This window comes from Falco biarmicus, chromosome 1 (assembly GCF_023638135.1).
Source record: "Falco biarmicus isolate bFalBia1 chromosome 1, bFalBia1.pri, whole genome shotgun sequence".
In the NCBI taxonomy this organism is placed as follows: Eukaryota; Metazoa; Chordata; class Aves; order Falconiformes; family Falconidae; genus Falco; species Falco biarmicus.
The window spans coordinates 5561969-5582502 of NC_079288.1; the positions used below are offsets into that span (position 1 = coordinate 5561969).

At 43.2% G+C, this 20534-nt stretch overlaps 1 protein-coding gene across 2 annotated transcripts in view; it reads right to left on the bottom strand.

Moving 5' to 3' along the window:
- Nucleotides 1-1907: 1907 nt before the first annotated feature.
- Nucleotides 1908-20534, bottom strand: part of HLF (HLF transcription factor, PAR bZIP family member) — a 35435-nt gene continuing 16808 nt past the window's right edge. The window contains exons 3-4 of one of the 2 annotated variants that reach the window (XM_056351183.1): nt 7388-7608; nt 1908-4321 (exon numbers count right to left, since the gene is read on the bottom strand). In XM_056351183.1, coding sequence (XP_056207158.1) covers nt 4103-4321; nt 7388-7608 — 440 coding nt within the window. In that variant the 3' untranslated portion in view covers nt 1908-4102. The remainder of the gene's footprint in view (nt 4322-7387; nt 7609-20534) is intronic. The other variant, XM_056351277.1, reaches the window with a different exon arrangement.

Here is a 20534-nt window from a genome sequence, read left to right on the forward strand (position 1 = left end):
AAAAATTTAAAAGTTTATTAAACATTAAGAATAACAGACAAAAAAAAAAAAAAAAAAGATTTGGGCTGAACAGCATACAGGATGCAATCCATTTAATGTCATACACTTAATTTGATCTTATTTGTTAAACTTGTTTTTAAACAGATGCTGTCTTGTGGTGTTGCCAGAAATACAATGGTTGATCACTTGTAAGTTTTAATACACTTTTTTTTTTTCTTCACATAGGAAAAAAAGTCAACAAAATAAACTGCACATCTCTATTGTAAATTACATGCAAAAATAGTTTTAAAGCAGTAACTGGGGTTATTACAAACCCACAGAGGCAAGCTATTCAAAGGTTAGGTCCTTGGGCACGGCAGAGCTCCTCGCAGTTGCGGTTACAGCGCACGTCTGTGCTGGTCTGTGTAGGCACAACCTCGCTCAGGTGCCTGCCTTTCATTTCGAATTTCTTGCTTCTGTGGATTCAAGTCAGAACTTTATTTCCATGGTGCTAGGTTTAGTGGCTTTAGCACCGCTCAGAAAAAGAAAATAAGTAATCCTTTCCCCGCCGCCTCTGCCACGGGCTTTCCCACGGAGAGCCCCAAGGTGCTTGTATTCACAAATACAGCTCAAATTAAATTTCTTTTTAGAGGGTATTCTTTTTTAAAAAGAAAAAAAAAATCACTTCTAAGTTTCAGCAAAAACAAACAAACAAAGACAAGCATTTTACCAATGCTTATGGTTTAATAGAGGTCAGTGAATTATTTAGACAAGCTATTAATTATTCTGCAAATATATATTTTTCTATTTTTATAAAATTACAATTTCATATACCTACAAGCTCCTTCGTGAGCAACACTGCCATCAGAGGTGAGATGAGCCCAGCTAAGCTGTCCCTGGGAATGGAAAATGAGCTAAACTTTGATTTATTTAATTTTTTTTAATTTTATTTTGGGGAGACAACCTGGTTTTTTTCCAAGTTTTAGCCCACATATTTTACCCCTTTCATTTTTATTTTTTTTGGGGGGTGGTGGTGGTGTGAGCTTTTCTGATGGCAAGTCCCCCAGGCTCCTCTGAAAGTCCTCGCTCCCCCAAGAGCGCAGCCGCCAGCCTGTGCTGCGCCAGCTGCCCCGGCCGCTGCTGGGGGCCCTTCCCGCTCCGTCCAGCACATTCCCGCTCCCTGAGCTGCACGCTGGCCCTCCCACCCACCTGCACGGCCGGACAGGGCAAGGTGGCACCGGAGCAGCTTTGGGACCACTGGACACGGTAGCAGCTGGAAACCCCTGTGCTATCCAGCCTACAAAAAATACCATCTCCCACCCCTTCCCTGCCCAAAAGAAACAAAGGAATTATCTGCAAATGTATTGATCTTTTTTTTTTCCAAGCTGCCTTTTACATTTTAAAGAAGGTTTTGTGGTCAGAATGCACCCTACCGCTGGTCTAGCTCATACGCACCAGCTGCTCTCATGCACGCCGTCCCTGCTGTGCAAGCGTCAGCCCGAGGACAATCAGCGTGAGGGTGACTACAAGCCGCTGCGATGTGCCACGTTGCTGCTAACGCTGTGCAGCAGCCGCTGGCCAAGGCCTGCCATGGTCACGCTTCTTCCAAAGGGGAACAAGAGTTAGAGTTTATTTTGCAGTGGCTACAGCAGATGCACTGACCTGGGCCGAGCACCGTCAGGCGCATTTCTCTACCCACGCATCCAGTGGCTCATACTGACCTTCAGAAAATAACTTACTAGACTTTAAACTTTGCTGCAGCACATGGAAATTCCATTTGCTGAATAAATAGTCCACAGGCAAGTACTGCACGTTAAGGGATGCTGACAAGTCGGGCACGTTTGAGGAAAAATACTGGAAAAAAAATGCCATTGATGCGAGGGTATTTTTATGCTGAACAAAATGTTGAGTCCTTTGTAACAATCTCCTGAAGCATGAATAATGATTTAATGGAATGAACAACCTTTTTATTTGAAAATAATGTCAAAACACTGAGAAAACTGTGAGCAAGACATGTAGCACCATATTTTCCTCACATGTTAATAACCGTATGCAGTACGTACACCTGTATACATGAACAGAGCTATTTATTAAAAAAATTTCAGCTGGAAACAGATTCTAGCAGCAGCAGATTAGAAATGACTGGGTTTTGTGTGTTATGTATTATTTGTCTGCCTTTACAAAATATTGTATTGTCCAATCAATAATTGACTAAAATCCACGTTGTGCTTTGTCCCTGTTAAACAGTTTATATATGTGATTCTGATGGAAAATAATAGTCTCTCCTTTTCAGTAATACAGAACATCCTGGAAAGCTATATTACTTCCATTAAAATTTCATTTAAAGCACAGAACATGCCAGTGTGCCTGTGGTAGGCTTAAAATATTAAAGATTTAAAAAAAAAACCCCAAACAACCAACAACCAACAAACCCCTAAGCATTTCCTTTCTGTACAATAATGGAGAATATATATCTTTGCTATGTATTTTAAACATGGAATAGCTTTATCTTTTTGCTATATATATGTCTTTCAAAATACATTGTCAGTATTTGTACTTGAAAAATACTGTACAAAACGAACATACTATAATTATTCTGTATAAACTTTATACATTTTATAATATCTATCCTTTTGGTCTATAGTAAACACTTAGATTGATTGGATTAACCACAGTATATGACAACACCGTCCCCTTCTGAAATACACCAGTGTCTCTTACATTCATTTTTCAGAAGTCCACTTTATATTAGAACATACGTGTTCAAAAGCAAATAGTTTAAAACAACAGAGTTCAGAACCATCAGTTCATGTCACACTCAAAACAACAACCACTAGGAAAAATGGGCTTTGCAAACCAGTGACTTCTTCTAACTGAATAAAAGTGATTTTTTAAAACAGCAAGATATAATCCACAGAAAATATATTACAAAACATGGGAAAAAACAACTGAATTTAGGTATTTATTTAAGTTTTAATCACAAAATGGAACTTGAAGAAATGCGTAACTAACTGAAAACAGAAAAGCCCCTCTGATGTCAACATCGGATCTGATTTGATACTATTAATTTTGTTCTCGTTTCAACTAATTATCCTGCTTCTTATACATGCGCACCCTAGAGCAGGGATACAATTAGCATGCTCACGTTAATGTGTCTTTTACTTTTTAACTTTTCGTTAAAGACATTAAAACTCCTGTTGGGTAGGGAAACCATCCTACGTCCACTAGGAACATCCGGGCAGCATGCGCGCTAGCGTACAATAGGATTATTGCTTCAGGTACAGACAGTGCAAAACACACACTCTGTGGTCTATCGATAGTACTCCTACCTACCTGGGGTCTGTGGAAATTAAAGGAATCTTAATAGCTATAGAGAAGCCATTATGGGATCTATAATGAGTATAGCTAACTCAGTCTAACAGCACTTTAAATCTGAAGACAATTATCACCAAAACTTAAAATACGACAAAAGCAATCTATAAATTAATATTTCTGCAGTGTAGTACTAAATTATTATTTGTGCACTTTATTAGCATGTTAACTTTTCTGATTAGACATACTTAAACAATAGCTTGTTACTCTCGAAAAAAACTTGAGATCTACTTTTTTTTCTTTTTTCTTTTTTTTTTTTTCCTTTTTTTATAATTTATACTGGGATCTTTCCAAGTAAATCAGGAGGATGGAACTGGTTACAATAACATAAAAACCCTACTCTGAAGCAGCACTGAAAAAATATAATAAAAAGCTTACTATGGCGGTTCTCAACAGTCCAGGTAAAAATGTGGCACCCTTTGAAGAGGGTTTCGTAAAAATGGGAAGTGCTGAGATGCGTGCGCGCGCACACACATGCACACACACAAGCGCACACACACATATACAGACATGTGAACACACATGTGCACATATACGCAGGTACACACATACGCAAACAAAAAAAAATAACGTTAAGTCAGTTTTGTTTCTGCTTCTGGTAAAGTGCTGAAGACAGAAAGGTTGGTTTGGGTGTGGTGCTATCAAACAGGAAACACATTGTCCATCTAGTCAAATGCCAACCCGCAACAAAAAAAAAAAAAAAAAAAAAGAAAGAAAAAAGAAAAAAAAACCCACTTCCCCCCCCTTGAATTTACAGGGGGCCGTGTCGAGCTTCGTACTTTGCAAGGACGTTCTTGCATTTGCCCAGCTCTTTCCGTAGGTCGGCCACCTCCTGGCGGAGAGCCGAGTTCTCCTTCTCCAGAAAGGAGGCGCGGATGGCAATCTGGTTCTCCTTCAGCCGCCGGGCGTCCCTCGATCGCTTAGCAGCCATGTTGTTCTTTCTACGCCTTGCCCAGTATTTGTCATCCTGCTCATTAAACACAGGAAGAAACAAACAAGATATTAGATTTCAATAAACCCAGCAGCCACCAGGATGTGCTCTTAGCCGCAGCCTCCGGCCCGGGGGTGACTTCACTCGCATTCTGCTGGCCGGGCCCAGCGAGCCCTGACAATGCCAGGCGCTGCTGGGACAGAAGTTACAGACTTACATGGCATAATCCATCCAGAGCGCACAGATGCCTGCGTGTGTTTCCGTCAAAATGTTTACGCTAACCCCCTCATCGTCTTGACTGTGAATTCCTCCAAGGAAAACTGAAGCAATATTGCAGCGGCACAATTCATCTCCCATCTATGCTGACCTAGTTAGCATACCCACCTTCGCGCGTCATGACTCACTCGCTACCGGTTGCTGGAGCAGTACTAATTACCTCCTGTACGTCCCTGCTCATCTTTGCCAGCCAACACCTGGTTCACTCTTTTTGTTGGTATCACCCATTTCATCTCACCGTTCAGTTCTTTCTTCTGTTCAAAGCTCTTTCTCTACCGAGCCCCGAGGCGCTCCTGTTTGCACCCCAGTATAGCCAGTCACTGGAAGGGGATTCCTTGGCACAACGATGATGCTGCTTTGGTACCATCCGCAAAGAGATTAATACAATAGGCTTTGACCATGGAAAAAAAGCATTTGCCAGAAATAGATCCACTAACCTCTGAAGTTTCGTAAGCTAACACATTCCCAAAGCGTCATCCCTAAAGAATTGCCTCTAGGAGATCGCCTTACTGCATTGGTGCATCAAAGACTCTAATGACGACTTGATTTTACCTGATTTTTCCACTCTTCCAAGGAGGTGGCCTTCAGTGAAACGGCAGCTTAAACATTGCTTTGAAATGGAATTAAGTTCCAGAAATTTGGAACAACTCAGTAAATACAATGCGGGCAGAATCTCTCACGAAAAGTGAAATTCACTCCCCCGCACAGTAAGAGTGATGTCGCCATTCAACCCTCAAAAAAAAAAATCAGGTAAAATCAAGTCGCAGAGTTCAGCCTTCCCCTCCAAAGTCACCCCCCCGGTTTTGCGGGCTTGCATGTCCTTGCGTGGCTCTCTCGTTTCACCAAGCACGGTAGCACTGCCCCACATCCGCTACGGGGCACAGGGGCCATCTGCGCCTACGCGGCACTGAGCGCGCAAACGCCCCACCGCCCTGGGCCTTGCAGCACGCGGCATGCCAGGCCTAACGCTGCTGCTCTGCATCTTCTCCTGCTGCTTGCGTAAGGCAAAGGAAGGGCAAAACAACGGCTAGAAGTACCCTAGAACTGCTTTATATTAGTTTAGCTCAACAAGGTGTGCAGCAACGTTGATTTGGAGCCAACATATCTCTAAATTGCTCTTCACCTGTACTTAGATGGGACCTCCAAAAATCCTCTTAAAAACAAGCGTGCAGCAAAAAGCTATGACCCAAATCTTGTTTATAATTTCCCATCTCATTCCACTCCATAAAAATCAGCTTTAAATAATTTATTAGTGTGCCACCTAGGCTTCATCCCTCTTTATTTTAACAAATTGCTATGGCAAATCCTTTAATCCAGGCCTGAAAGAGGTAAGGCTGGCATTTCAAAATCACATGCAACCCAGAGACGATTGACTGGCCTAATCTGCTTACCATCCCCCAGAACTCCACAGCCGCTCCACATGCCAGGGCAGAAGCAGCACTTGGGTCAAGCGCTCTGAAATGAGTCAAGGGCAACTAGTGTGATTAACTCAGAGAAACGAGAGACCCTGAACTTCTAGTTCAGTCTTAGGCTGAAAACTTATGTGCCCCACTGCCGCATGCACGACACTGGTATTCTCCGCCTCAGCATGGAGCATCCAACAGCATCTTTGGCAAAAGTTTGCTTTTAGGATTCCTAGGAGATATCACAAAATGACAAATGGCCCACATTTCCGTATCAGACACCTCTCATCAGGCAGACCTCTCAGCACACCACGATGCCAACACAGCATCACTAGTAGTAAAATTTGCCCAGGTAAGTAATGGCACAGTACAGATAAAATCTTTCTAAATGAAAGCTGAGGATATTACAAAGTGACACCAACTACCACCTGAACACTACTGGAATTGTGATTTCTGTGCTTTTAGCTTGCACAACAGTATCCTTAGGGATACAGACAGCGGATAGCATCGGCTTCTTTCCCGAATGCTACGATCTGGTGTAAACACATGGCATTCCAGCCTCTTCGCACACGCAGCCAGGGATTCCCAGCTCCTCAGTCTGTGTTGGACGGCAGTAGCGACAGCAGAATGAAATTCTGCACTGTCCATATCTGATAAAAAAGATCATCTTGGAAATCATATATTGAGAATAGAATTTTGCAAATAATGACAATTTTCACAGTTGTTTGATAAGCTGAATCAGTTGATCAGTTTGTTCTGCTTTCCTCATGCTCTTTGCTCTTCACATCTCAAGCAGTGAGAGGCACAGACAAGGATGCTTGATCTTTTTAAATAATGTATGATTATTGTATTTTAAATACTGCATTAAAATGTATTTCTTGGGAGAATAATTACGTTGTTTTCCTATAACTAGTCTTGATTCTTTCACCTAGATTAGTAGCGTTTACTGCAGTGTTCCCATTCATTATTAAACAGAGCTAAAGAAACTTCCAAATAAAACATAATATACTTAATTCTAACATTATCAGGGACCTCCATGGACCCTGTCAGAGATGGATTCTTCCTTGAAGAATTCACAGTCTGTGCTGATGAGACAGAGAATGGAGGAAATGGAAACATGATCAGAGTGTTTCATAAGTGGGAAATATGGGACAAAGTAAGCCTGTCCAAGGTCACGCAGGAAGTCTCTGGCATACAAAGGAAATGAATATCGATCTCATGAATTTCAACTGTTGCATAACTAATAAGGGACATCCTCCCCTCTGTCTTATTCAGAACCGTTAACAGTTTTATTCTACAACGAAGTCGTATTTAGTTTGGCAGATTTACCTTACATGAGAAAACAGATTCACGCTCCAAACCTGCACCTCACAGAGTAACGATCACACAGTCTGTACAAACAAGCTTGTCACCAGTTCCAATTTACCTTCAGGTCATCTGGAATGAAGACTTTACGAGCTTTCTTAATCATCGGCTGTGGTTTCAGTTCTTCTTCAGAGAATTTGCGCTTACGAGGGTCAAACATCTCCTGGCCAGGAATACTGGAAAGAGCAAGATCTGCAGGGTCAGGTTCGTAGCCAACAGGAACTTGGATAGTCTCAGGATCAATGGGACTTGGTGTGTTTCGGTTTGCTGGCAAGATCTGACCTACAGAAATAAAGGTTAAATTCAGCTATGTTAGGGGGAAAAAAAAAAAAAAAAAAGTAAATAACATCACTGACCATGGATTTTAAAACATTTCTAAATACTTTATAAGCAGTAACTTTTTAAGCTTTCACTGTGAATTTGGTATCTACTCTTGCTAAATATTAGATTGTCCACTTTGTAGGGTGCACGTTCAGATTCAGACATGTTCATGCCATTATTTTCAGAACTGGTTCCTAATTTTGGTTGCTAATTAAGATCACTGAATCCAACAACTTAGTTGCACAAGACTGTAGGCAGAAGACATGCTGCTCCAACCTGTGCCACTTCATTAAGATCACATCCTCAGGAACAAATCATAAGTACTGTCATTGAGCTCTGATTTATCTGCAGTCCTTCCCAGATTTCTCATACACAGATTTCTCCATATACACCTTTGAGGGTACGTTTAGCTTACAACCAATGGTGCAGTACTTGCAAAATTGTACTTTCTAGCTGTGCTGAAGTACTCCACAAAGGCCAGTACTATTTTCTATTAAATACTGTCAGTAATATTCTAAAAGACAGTGAAGGAAACTAGCAACACCAAAGGCTACAGTGACTACTTAGAGATGCTCTGCAAGAATGAAAGAATGCCACAATGCTCTTTTTATGGTATATAAAAGCTAATAAAAAGGAGTCTATCCCCAGAAAAGAATGATAACTGCCCCCTCCTTTTACTTTTTTAATTGTAGATATGGCCTTCAAGATTCTACAACATCAATTCAGGCACCATTCCCATTAAAAATCCAATTTAAAATCTCAACCAAAGGTTCCAAAAATAGGATCCTAAAGTCAGCTGCCTAAACATGGATATCCCTCAGGGCAGAATTTTCAGAAGTTTTCACATCCCTCAGAAGTACAAGCCTTAGAGACTTCAGAGGGAGGACATCTGATTGAAGCAGATATTCTTTTATAATTTTGGCTATTAGCTAATTCACTTTGACTTTAGAGATATGACGCCTTTCATAATAACTACACAAACATCCTGTGACTGCATAATATTTCCTTATTTGTGCCCACATCTGCAATATTTAGGGTGTAAAATGGTAAACATTAAATGTCATTTCTAATTCGAAACCAAGGCCAGTATTAACAATGTCATTTTTATTTTAATACAGAAGATCAAAACAACAATATTGGAACTGCATAGAAAATGCACCAGGGACTTGCGCTGCACAAACCAGGCCTTGCTAACAGACAGCTTGTCTTTTGTAACTCCAGTTTTAAAATGGCACTGATAAAATCTGCTTCCAGGAAAGGCTAGTAAGGGCCCGGGAGAAGAGAAAAGGAGGATCAAAGTTATTAAAATATATACACATCTATGGGACGGTGAGCGAGAGGAAAGGATGCTGCTACCCGCACCGCACCAACCGTGCTTCCTCCTCTGCCTCCGGACCTGGCACACGGCTGCCAACACCCCGGTGCTGAAAACTTGACGTTTCCTGCTGTGCCCCGTTAATAAAATCAGAAACCACGGCCTGCCTGCCTGCTGGCCACAGGGGCAGCGGCAGGCCTGTAGGCAAGGCAAGGCAGGCAGGCGGGCAAGGCAAGGCATAGCATGGCATGGCAAGGCAAGAGGGCAAGGCAAAGCAAGGCAAGGCAAGGCAAGGCAAGGCAGACAGGCGGACAAGTCAATGCAGACAGGCGGGCAAGGCAAGGCAGGAGGGCAAGGCAAGTCAACGCAGACAGGCGGGCAAGGCGGGCAGGCAGCAGCAGCCTCTCCCCGCGCTGCCCGCCCGGGGGCGCTCTCGCCTCGGCGAGCCGGCGGCGCGGGACGGGGGCGCGTTCCGCAGCCCAGGCCCCGCGTGCTCCCGCAAGCGCAGCGCGGAGGAGCCGCAGGGCGGGCGGGGCGGGCGGGGGGCGCCTGAGCGAGCCGGCGGGCAGCCCCCCCTCCCCCTGCCCGGCCCGCAGCGCCCCCCCCGCAGCCCCCTCCGCGCCCGCGCAGCTGCTGCGGAGATCCCAGCCGAGGAGCTGTTCCGAGCCAGCCCAACCGGCTCCGCGCTCGCGGCCCCGCGCAGCCCCGCTGTCAATGGATGGCTGATCTCATCTCAGATATACGGGCTGGCAGAAACTGGCTTATTTAAAGGATTAAACGCAGGAAAGCTTCCTGTGATGTGAGTGCACTTGCACCAGAGCAGCCAGGTATTTCTTTAGTGCAGACAAAATACAGACATATGCGCAGACAAATCTTGCAAATTCTGTAATACGGAATAATACGAAGCAGGACACTAGCTCTGAATACTTTTACAGTATTTCTGGTGAGTATGCAGGGTGTTTCTAAAAGCCAGCCGGATTGTGAAATCTGCCCCAGCTTCCTAATTGCCCTACACAAAAGAGCCTGTATTTAAATATTGCTGAAGTTCTAAATACACAGTATCAGTTTACATATTATCATTTACCTACAATGTGCCATATTACACAATTACATGAGCTTCGTAATCATCAGCCTCAAGAAAAATCTCTCTTAACAAGGAAATGGCAAAAATGCCATTTTTAAACATGGGAAACCAAGGTATTGTATTGCATTTTACCCTTGCAATAGCAAAAAAAGGGAAGAGCAACGTGTCTTCGACACGATCAGGGAGAAGAACCTACAGCCATCAGCATCCTGCCTCGCTCCCTGCGTGCACACACTTCACCCCCCCGGCCTAAGAAGCTCTCAGTACTAAAGACCCGGTCCTTCAGCAAACAGAAGATGCTCCAGGCGCCAACGCGAAGCTCGTTCAAGGTGAATGCTATGCACTAACACAAAGCCTGAAAAATCATGCACACAGCTAAACGTTATCACCTAAGCCCAGAGACTGCTGCCTGTAAGTTACTCCTAGGCTGGCACTGCACGCGCACCTCTAACATCTATGCGGGCTGACTCCCCGTTCTGTCACGCTCCTGCAAACGATCAGTAACTCCACTGAGAACGACAGAGTTAATAAGGGTGTCTAAAACCCCAGGCAGAAAAACCAGAACTTCCTTGACCAGTGTTTTACATTAGGCAACTCCTGGCACTTGGTATCTTTTTCTTTATTCTGTCAAGTTTTGCCAATAATACAAGCCAGGAACCTGTCTTCATTAGTTTACTGGCTAATGGCCATTACATCTATGTGCCGCTGGAACTGGTCATAACCCAAGACGACAGCGTGGGCTGCGCTGGACTTGGCACTGATATTCCTGCAGGAGTACAGTACGTGGCCTCATGTTACATCGCTCTTCAAGCTCCTCTCCCTGTGTGCGCATGGCACTTTAGCTGTGCATCCTTCTGCCAAATTTGTTCAGGGTGTTATTTTTATGCACTAAATTCCTCGCAATCAGAGGTAGGTCAAATAAGCACAGCAATCTGCACGTCATGTGCCCAGCAGCCGACTAATCCTCACATCAGCAAGCTTCACAGCTGTCACAACATCCAGAGAAAGAGCTGGTCTGAGGCTGTAATGCACAAGGAATCAGCCAAGGAGCAAGCCTACAACACCAGCCGCCAAGGCCAGGCGAAGGTACAGCACCTCACTGCTCAGCATCAGGAGCCAGGTGCCTTTGTTGCCAGTCTCTGTATTATTTAACCACCGTGCTCACAACAGCGGCCAAATTTTCACTGCAGTGAAGTGGCTGGACTGTTTAATGTGCTTAGCTTTGTTCTCAATGGGGGCTGACGATTGCCAAGTGTTTTGGAAAGAACTTAGCCCCTCTATTTAAGTTGCTGAAACAAGAGCTCTTCGAGCATTAAGCTCTTTTGGAAATCCAGCTGCAGAACTCCACGGTGGTGGTGGATGCAAGCTGGGAACAATGGTTAATGGAAACTTCCCCTCATACCACCCTAGTGATGTGTCTCAACCATGGCCTGGAGAGACCGCAACTATGTCAACACTGGCCTTTTGTCTGGAGACCTTCCCACTTGTAGAGTTCCACTCAAGCAACACCGAGTATGCCAGGACAGCCACAGCTCCAGGTGTCTCCTGGCAAAAGAATCAGCAAGTCTGACAACTCCAGCAGTTACGGCTGCCCCAGCATCTTGCTGTCGCTAACGCTCTTGGTGTTGCTCTGGCAGATATTAGCAACAGCGGAAAATTTTGCAGAAAGGAGGACATGAAAGAAAGTTGGCTGTTCTAACCCTTTCAGTCCTCCTCCTCCCAGCTGAGACTGCCAGTGAGGAAGTCCAGCGTAATGGCAATATTTTCAGTGTGGTTCCTTGTTCAAAGAGAAATGGACTGAAGCCATTCACTTGTGTCATCTAGGTCACCGAACTGCTGGTAAAAAACCAAAAAGCAGCTTTTAATTGCTTGCAATAACTAAAATTCACAATTCAAAAGTATAGTAGCATTTTTATGTACCTACAAAACCAAAATGCTGATCTGGTATCATGGGGAGCTCAATCACTGTATCCTGACTCTTAATTTCCCCCATTTGAAACATCCCACCTACCAGCTGTGCCCAGGAGAGTTAAGACGGAAATAGCCTCTTCAACTGCACCACTGCTTGACAGGCTTCTTATTTGTATTGCAAGAGTTCCCCAGTAAATTATGTGGAACTCAATTTTGAATCATTCAACTCCCATAGAAATGTGCCTGATTTTTCAGAAAATCTCCCTTCTTGCAGCCCTTCCACACTTTTCATCAGCTCAACAGCTGGCTGGAGAACAGTAACGAGAAAAAGAAAAGGGAGTGGAAATGTTCTAATCAAAATATTTTCCCCTATTTTTTTATGTGTGTGTCTGGGAGGGAAAGAAGACAGGAGTTTCTTCTTCAATTTATTAGCAGCCCAGAGATAAAATACATGTTTGCTAATCATTTTTCTTTATATAAGCCAAAGGCACTCTGGGTACGTCAGTCAAGACTATACAGTACAGCAGTTAAATTGACAGATAATCCTCACCCAGAGCTGCTCCGGAGAACCCCACTGCTCTGCTGATATGTCTTCCAAATCGCCTATCTGCTTGGCAGCTGGCCAGCTATTTGGGATAGCTCTCTTACTCCAAATCACAGCCTGTCCCAGGCTAATCTGTCATCTATTTCTGCATTAACTCCTTCAGCCTCTAGGAAAAGTTATCTCACTGCAGAACACAAGGCAGCAGGCAGGAACTGAGAGAGGCAAAAAATCCCCGCAGGCTGCAAAGCAAAAGGAGTATTCTGCAGGTCAAGACTTATCTAAGGACAGTATCTTGTCAGGCTGTAATTCCTCACAGTATTGTAAGCAACATTTTATCTTCCTATCTAATTTCCCTACTATCAGGATTTTAGTGTCTTCCCAAAACCGAAATATTTACATGGATAGTAAGATCATCATCTAGACGAGCACTGAAGGGAGCAAGGAGCCACGCTGAATGATCTTCCAGCCCTTCCACATGGCAGGACAAAACTAACCACTCTGCCTGGGGACGAAGATGACACTTCACCTCTGGGTGTATTTATGTAAGCCATTATTAGAGGAGCTTTATTTTCTTCCGAAGCAACAGGAGATTAGTGTATTTTGCCCAGTGCTCCAACCTGGCACAGACATTCCTCTGTTTCTTATCTTACACAAACTTGATTCTGCCGAACACGGGGTGGCTGCAAACACTTCCTGCGGAAAGAAGGATCTTAATCCAATGCAACACAACATATTCGCTGCTGTTAACACACACTAAAACACTGGCACATAAAAGTGTTTTTAAAATGTGTACTTTTTAAAGATATCAGCATTGTTTACAAACCTTGTGCATTTAATTATGAAAGAATTGTCATTTCCCCTCTCAGCATTGTGTGCCTCCCGCTCTGGGCCTCTACAGTATTATTACAGGCAGGACTGGTAGCCTTATTAAGATTGTCTGACACTTCCCATTAGAGGATGCTGTCTTCAGTTCCTTAGACCTTTGCCAGATTTCAACCATTCTGTTTGGATTTCTGTGTGCCAATTATGTTTCTGCCAAAATGGCTCTACAGTTTCCCGAAAAAGGTTCAGCAAAAATACTTTGTTTTCAACCTGTTAAAAATTTCTGGCAAACTTCTCACTGAACTGTGCTAATGGCCTGTGCATGGGAAGAGAGGGCAGCTCCTGGAGCAATGTTCCTTCCCTTTCGTTTGCCTTCTTAAAATCTACTGTGTGCATGCTAAGGCTGGGTGAGAAAGGGGCAATTTCAGTACATGATTAGGACTCAAAGCTGAGAAGGGGGCAAGAAGGTGACGATGAGGGAGACTGGTAGCCGAAGAGGAGAGGGGGTGAGCCTGGAAGAGGAAGGTTGCTTCAGCTAAGGCTGGGATGAATGCATTCTGTAGAAGAGCATCGTTGAAGGGAAGCAGGCAGGAATGTGCCTGTGCTGATGGTACATACGCAGCTCCAAATTCCCAAGACCCACAGATCCTCTTCTATCAGTAACCAGTGAAGTGCACTGGCAAAGTGCCCTGTCCCCCTTCAGCTTCTTACAGGGAGAGTAAGTTGTCATCCTCTGCTCAGTCCAAGCAGCAGGATGCTGTGGGGTACTGTCAGGTCCGTTCCTACTCATTTCCAATGTGTAGGGCTGGCACATGAGATAATCTAGGCTGTCTTTGCAATTTGTTTTCAAAATTAAATGCAAGAGTAGTTTTAAAAAGCACAGTCATGGTTGCAACAACCTTTGAAGTTTCGATCACGTATTTTTTTTTCCAGATCCTTTCCTCATTCAGGAGTCACTTGTTTCACCCATTCTGATTTATCCTAATGGAGCCATTCATTATTTGCCACAAATTATTCAAACCTCCTGTAAAGACATGATTAGCAACTTTTCAGGAGTACTCTCCAGCACTGACAACTACTGCATCTGCATACTTCACAGAAATGATTTTTTTCCCCACGAGACCCCCATGAAAGAAGGGGCAGCACCTTCCCTTTGCAGAGGAAGGACAAAGTACAGACATTTTACATCACAAGTAGGCAGCCAGCTTCTCAGGCTAGCTGACACAGGCATCTGCATTTCAAATCAACTCTCACCAACTTCTGCTGCAGGTTGGGGGCTGTACACCAACAGAAGTGAGGGCCACCCAAGGTATCAAACTGGGCTCCTCACAAAAAAGAAAGCAAACACACAGTGTGACAAGCTCTTATAATCAAATGACTTGCTCAGAACTCTGCTGAAGCTTCGTGGCAAAATCCAGTCTCTCTCTACACAGTTCTAGTCCTTCCTGCCAGATTTTCCCTTCTCCTCCCGCCATTCCCGCATCCTCTCACATCTGCAGTAAATGAGGTCAAGATCCTACAGACAACTGCTTCCTTCCTGATACAGCCCTGATTCAACGCAGAGCTGGTCTGACCTCTGCATACAAAAAGGGAAAACGGGAAAAAAAAGAGGATATAATGTAATTAAAGCCTGCATCTCCAAGCAGACAAGGTAGAGGGGGGTTGCTAGCTGAAGCTGCACATGTGGCCGAGTGTTTGCAGGCTTTTGAGGGCTTGACTTGGAACTCCTGCATGTGGTTAGCATAACAACGTGCATGTAATAGGCTACGCCTTTTGTGCCAGTAACATTTTGCCCTTCAAAAGTAATAAACAAACAAATACGAGGCACCACCAGGTAAAATTTTCCACAACGTCTACCGGACTTAAGGCACCGCTCTCCTGTAAGATCCAGACTCTGAAAACCTTAGCCCATCTTTAGCGTGTGTGAAGGCAGCACTTAGCTCTGTGAGGTCCCATTTATGAAAGCTACCAGGAAATCAACCTTCTATTTGCTCCCAAACCAGCCCCTGCAAGATGTCTGAAAGCAGTTGTTCCTATTCTGAACATTTCCCTTGCAGAAGTGCTACACACAGAAACAGAGGGTTTGATCCAGCTCCCAGGATACTGAACAGGGATTTTCAAATTCTTGAAAAGCATGAAATCCACAGCCCTCCTAAATGCCTTTTTGATTTTTTGTAGGGTGCTGCTTTCCTTACAAAGATAGGCCAAGATGGCATTCAGTGGCAACAGGGCCTGAAATGAAACTGTAGGGAAGAACATTCAGACATGTATTTAATTTTGACTTACGCCTGGCTTAGAAGCACGTTTCAATTCAAGATGCTGATATTCTCTGGTGCATTGGAGCTTCGTGACATCCTTTGGCACATCTCTATATATTCTTGTTAACTAGCAATTCACATATTGCTTCCTCAAAAAGTACAATTCTTTCTTTTCTTAAAGGGAAGGTTCCAGAGAAGGATGGGAATTGTTAACTTGTTCTGAAGGAGACTGAAAGATCCATTTTCCTTTTCTTGGACAATTACACACCCAGCTTTAATAAACCAATCTCAAACAGTAGATTTTAGATATCAACCCTGCTTTAGATAACAGCCTTGTATGGCATCCATAAATGTGCCCTCACATGGAATACCACTCAAAACAAAGACAACGCCTGTCCTCAAGATGCGTTCACGCCACTGCCAACGTGCCCTGCAAGACTCCAGACCAAGTAAGTTCCTCTCACATTGTTCTATTTATTTAGCTAATGAACATCCAGGACAGCACGCTCTCAGTCAGTAAACAGGTCTTGCAAAAAGCCATCGTGTAATCCTGAAAGCATATGCCACCCGTGACTCATGTATCTATTACCTAGTTCTGGTACCCAAGCCTGTCTTGCTTGGGTGTGTTATCAAAACACAGTCAAGTGAGATTTCAAATGGCATGGAATAGCCACGTGAAACAGGTACATTGCCTTTAACTCCCAATCAGTAGCTAATGGCAAGCCTGAGCCACAGACAGCAGATGCTATCAGCCGCTCTCTGAATATATGCCTTAAGAAAACGTGGTCACTGGGCAGAGTTACAGGAACTTGCAAATCTTGTCTTCTCTTTTGATCTGTTCTGTACAGACAAATCTGAACTATCCATTGCAGCAGCTTTTTTTCGCTTTTTTACATTTTTTGTTCACTAAAACAAAGTACACTATGTGACCAAATTAAACTGATGCTTTATAGAGGGCGATTTGTATAAAATAATCCCATTTTAAGACGTAAAGATGCTGGAATGGGGACACACTGTTCTCATAACCTTCTAAGTAAGACTTCGTGTATTTCCTTTTCTCTCTGCCTTCAATTAGGACCCTCTAACATGTTTTGGAAAAAAAACCACAAACAAAACAAAACAGCAAAACCCGAAAATTCGGTTTGTTATAGCCCAGTAACTGCAGAGGTCTAATTTGCTTTTACGTAGTAGTTTCATTCCGAGTGAGCACACACAAAGAAAGCACAAGGGTCTGTGGTTGTGTGTGGTTCTATCTTTTTCTCTGTTGATACATTTACCTTCATTTATGAAGTATACAAATGCATCAGTCTCAGGCAGTGTGAAAAGCGCTTCAGAGGAGGAAGGGAACACGAAACCGCAGCTAAGGGAAAATTCCAGGAGAACAGACTGTTGTTGCCTACGGATGTTACCCGTGTGCCCGTAACTACTTCATAGCTGCTGCGTAATACAGGTTTTTGTGGCACATCAGACACAGACAAAACCAAGGAACTTCAAAAAGCAAGTCTGATTAAAAGAAATGACAACACTGAACACTGGGCAAGACATTGTCTTATAAATTAGCTCCTAAATGTGAGAGTCGTCTAGCACCAGAAAATGGCAAGAAACTACTATACTGAGGAGTCTCAAAAAACAAAACTAATGCTCGCAGAGACTTCTGCACCTAAGAACAGCAGTCACAGTTCTATAGAAAGATGAAGGTAAGCAAGCAAAAAATCTCAGGGAAAACAGGACCAGAGAAAGCAACATATACCAAAATCTTTATATTTTTATCTTTTAAAAACACTAGCAGTGGAAAAGGTTGATGATGGAACATTTCTTGAAGAAATGCTGGAATCCTAATACTTATTTTCCTTCTTTGTGACCTCCTCTGCAAACTGTCCATAGCCCTGAACTAAGACTCTGAACACACTAAGTATGCATGTTCTGAATACAAGAGATATGCAGAACCTGTGAAGATTTTGAACTACGCCACAAATGAAATGAAAATTCCCCAAGACACAAAAGTCAAAGCTCCTTCCATCTACTGAGCAGTGCATTTATTGTGATGCCTTCAGGAGGCATCTCAGCAAAACAGATCAGTGAAACTTAATTTTGCTGCCATCTGAGACTACCATTTCTTTCAAACTCTTTTCCCCCAATTTTCAAGCAATAGAGATCTTACTTTTGCTATCATACACATTATAGCTCTCCATTGCCAATCAAAGATAAAAATAATATCAATAAATTAAGTCAATGTATTAAAGAAAATCAATATATTACAAATATTTTTTAGTGTAACCTTGAGGCCAACATCAAATGGTAAATCACTACTCAATTCACTGCACATGGGAGCTTAAGCATACATGCCTGCATTTCATAAATATACATGAACATAGAGGGCCCTGTTCCCTGAAAATTATCATTAAGAAAAGTGCAAGCCAATAGCACCCTTATTTACAGTAACCATATTTTTAATAGCCTTTTTCTACCAGTAACCATAGTTGCAAATTTCAAAATTAGTTGCCAATCTGGACATACCAAAGAACTTTCATAGAACATCATAACACTGAAACATTTCTTTAACAGAGACCCTTCTAACCCTTTGAATACACTAATTTTTGCAGAAGTCCCTGCCCATCTGGGAACAAAGCGCTCTGCCTGCTGCGCTGCACTCGGCCCTTCCTAGTGGCCAGACAACCAGCTCAACACCAACCCGATTAAAATTAAAAATAACATGTGTTTCTACTTTCATATGCAATGTATCACTGGTATGGAACACCACCATTTCAGGTTTAATTTGAGGGGGGGAAGTGCCAATGTACTTCGCTGTGACACCTCCAGTCTCTACAATACTTAACAATTTATATTAAATATAACCGTGCTTTACTAAAAGCTGATATCCAAGGAAGTCTGCCTTCCTTTTACAATGGTGGTCAACCCATTCTCTATACGGTACACCTGTGAGACTGCATAGGCCTTATAATACATTGTTGTCCAAGGCTTTTGAGAGGATTTGAGGGGGGGGACAGGACACGACACAATCCTTCATGTTATTTCCCTCTTATTCACCGGGTCGCCTGGAGGCAAAGACACTGCAGGCTTCACCCGCTCCTGCAGAACTCCCGCTACATGCCCCTGCTGAATACAGGATCCAGTCTGCAGGAGTTGGCCATGCAGAAGAAGGTCTATCTGTGCCCAGATGAAAGGAGAAACACTGGAGAATTGGAATGCACTGCAAGCTGAGCGCAGCAACAACTCACAGGCTTGGAAAATTATGTGGGCTTTACCTTTTACACTCCCGTTAACTCTGATTTTCATGAAGTAGGTGGTGTTGCTACAGCAACTGTCGTATCACATCATTTCTGCTGTCTCTGTCACAGAGATCATCTTATTTTATCTTAAACTCAGATATGCAGCTTTTCTTCTATTCTAAAGCACTCTATATTGCAGATATAAAAAATTACACAAAATACAGCTGTGACATATAAACGATATTTTTTAAAAATGTAGCAAAGCTTACAGAACATTTTTATTTGTTCTCCTTTTATCAATGTAGAAGGAATAAAGAAAATGGCACTGACCAGATTTATAGTGCTCCAGTTTCAGAAATAAATTAAGAGCTGGTCTCATGATAAAGATGCTTTGTTCCACCTTTAATGTGTTTTTCCTACAGAAGCTAACCCAGTGTTCTGGTGCATCTCACCAGAAGTAACTCATCTATTCACAGGTGAAAACATCTTGCTTCCTCATGCCCAGGCCATTTATGTACACACATTCCACACAATTCACACCCAGCTTAGACGATGCTGCCTATCCACCGCACACAACATGCTGTTCAACTCATGTACCTCACCCGCTTAACCTGCAGCTTAGAAGAAGCACCTACCGAAGCAGAAGCCTCAACCCATCTTCACCTGTTTCAGGAGGTTCGTTCTAGCTGCTAGGGATGAGGTGACCACCTGGCTTTGCAGCTCCCTTGCTCGGTAACCTGAGAAATTTGCTCTACCTCCTCTGCCTCCATTTTGCTGCCTGGATAAGGTCTTTGAGGACTCACTGCACAAGCAAAACCTCAATAAAATCCTGACGATGGAAAGGCTCCATTAAATTTTAGTTATTAACATGCATTCCAACTCGTGCACTCACAGATCCTCCTTTACAAAAATAAAAAAAACAATGTGGAACAATAGTAAATATTCAGTTACACCCTCAGGCTGCTCAGGAAATGAAAGCAAGCCCTATCTACAGTCAAAGGTTACTGCACAGACCACTCAGCTGCTAGCACAGCTGAGACCACCAGATCAAGCTCTGCCACAGCCTAAGCTGGTGAGCATTTATACCTGCTTCTTGGCAAGTCACTTTCAAAACGATCAGCACAATTCACCAAATTACACTTCACTTCTACCAGACAGGTCCTGGGCAGATGGAAATGTGCCTGCGGGGATCTAACCTGTGGGCAAGAACTGCATCTTGTGTACCTGGTTAAAGGCTGTGCACACAATTAAGATACAAAACGGCCTTTCAGTTCTTTCAATTACCTCACAAGCTTCATTTCAGTGCCCCAGTACTTGACAGCTATTCTTCAGCTCAGTTTCCTAGAGAAATGAGTTTTGTGCAATAGAGCTATGCACATGTCTGTCTAGCCTCCTTCCAACAACTTCTGAAACCGTTGGCCAATTTCAAACAAATTTGGCAGACAGATATCCACATGTACTACTAACAAGCTTTGTGAAAACAACGTAAATGAAAGAAGCTCTTAACTCCCTGGCTGAAGGAAGACTGCAGGTGCCTCATTACACATCAGAAAACCCATGGAGATTTTGCTGCTCACGGAAATAATTTGTTGGGCAGGTAGTAGGAAGGAAAAAAGAAAAGTATTCACCAAGTTATTATTCGTTATGGCAGTCAGGAAAGTCACTTAATCCTCTTGTTCTCTACTGGAACTGAGAATATCTTTTCGCCTTATCTGACCCACTC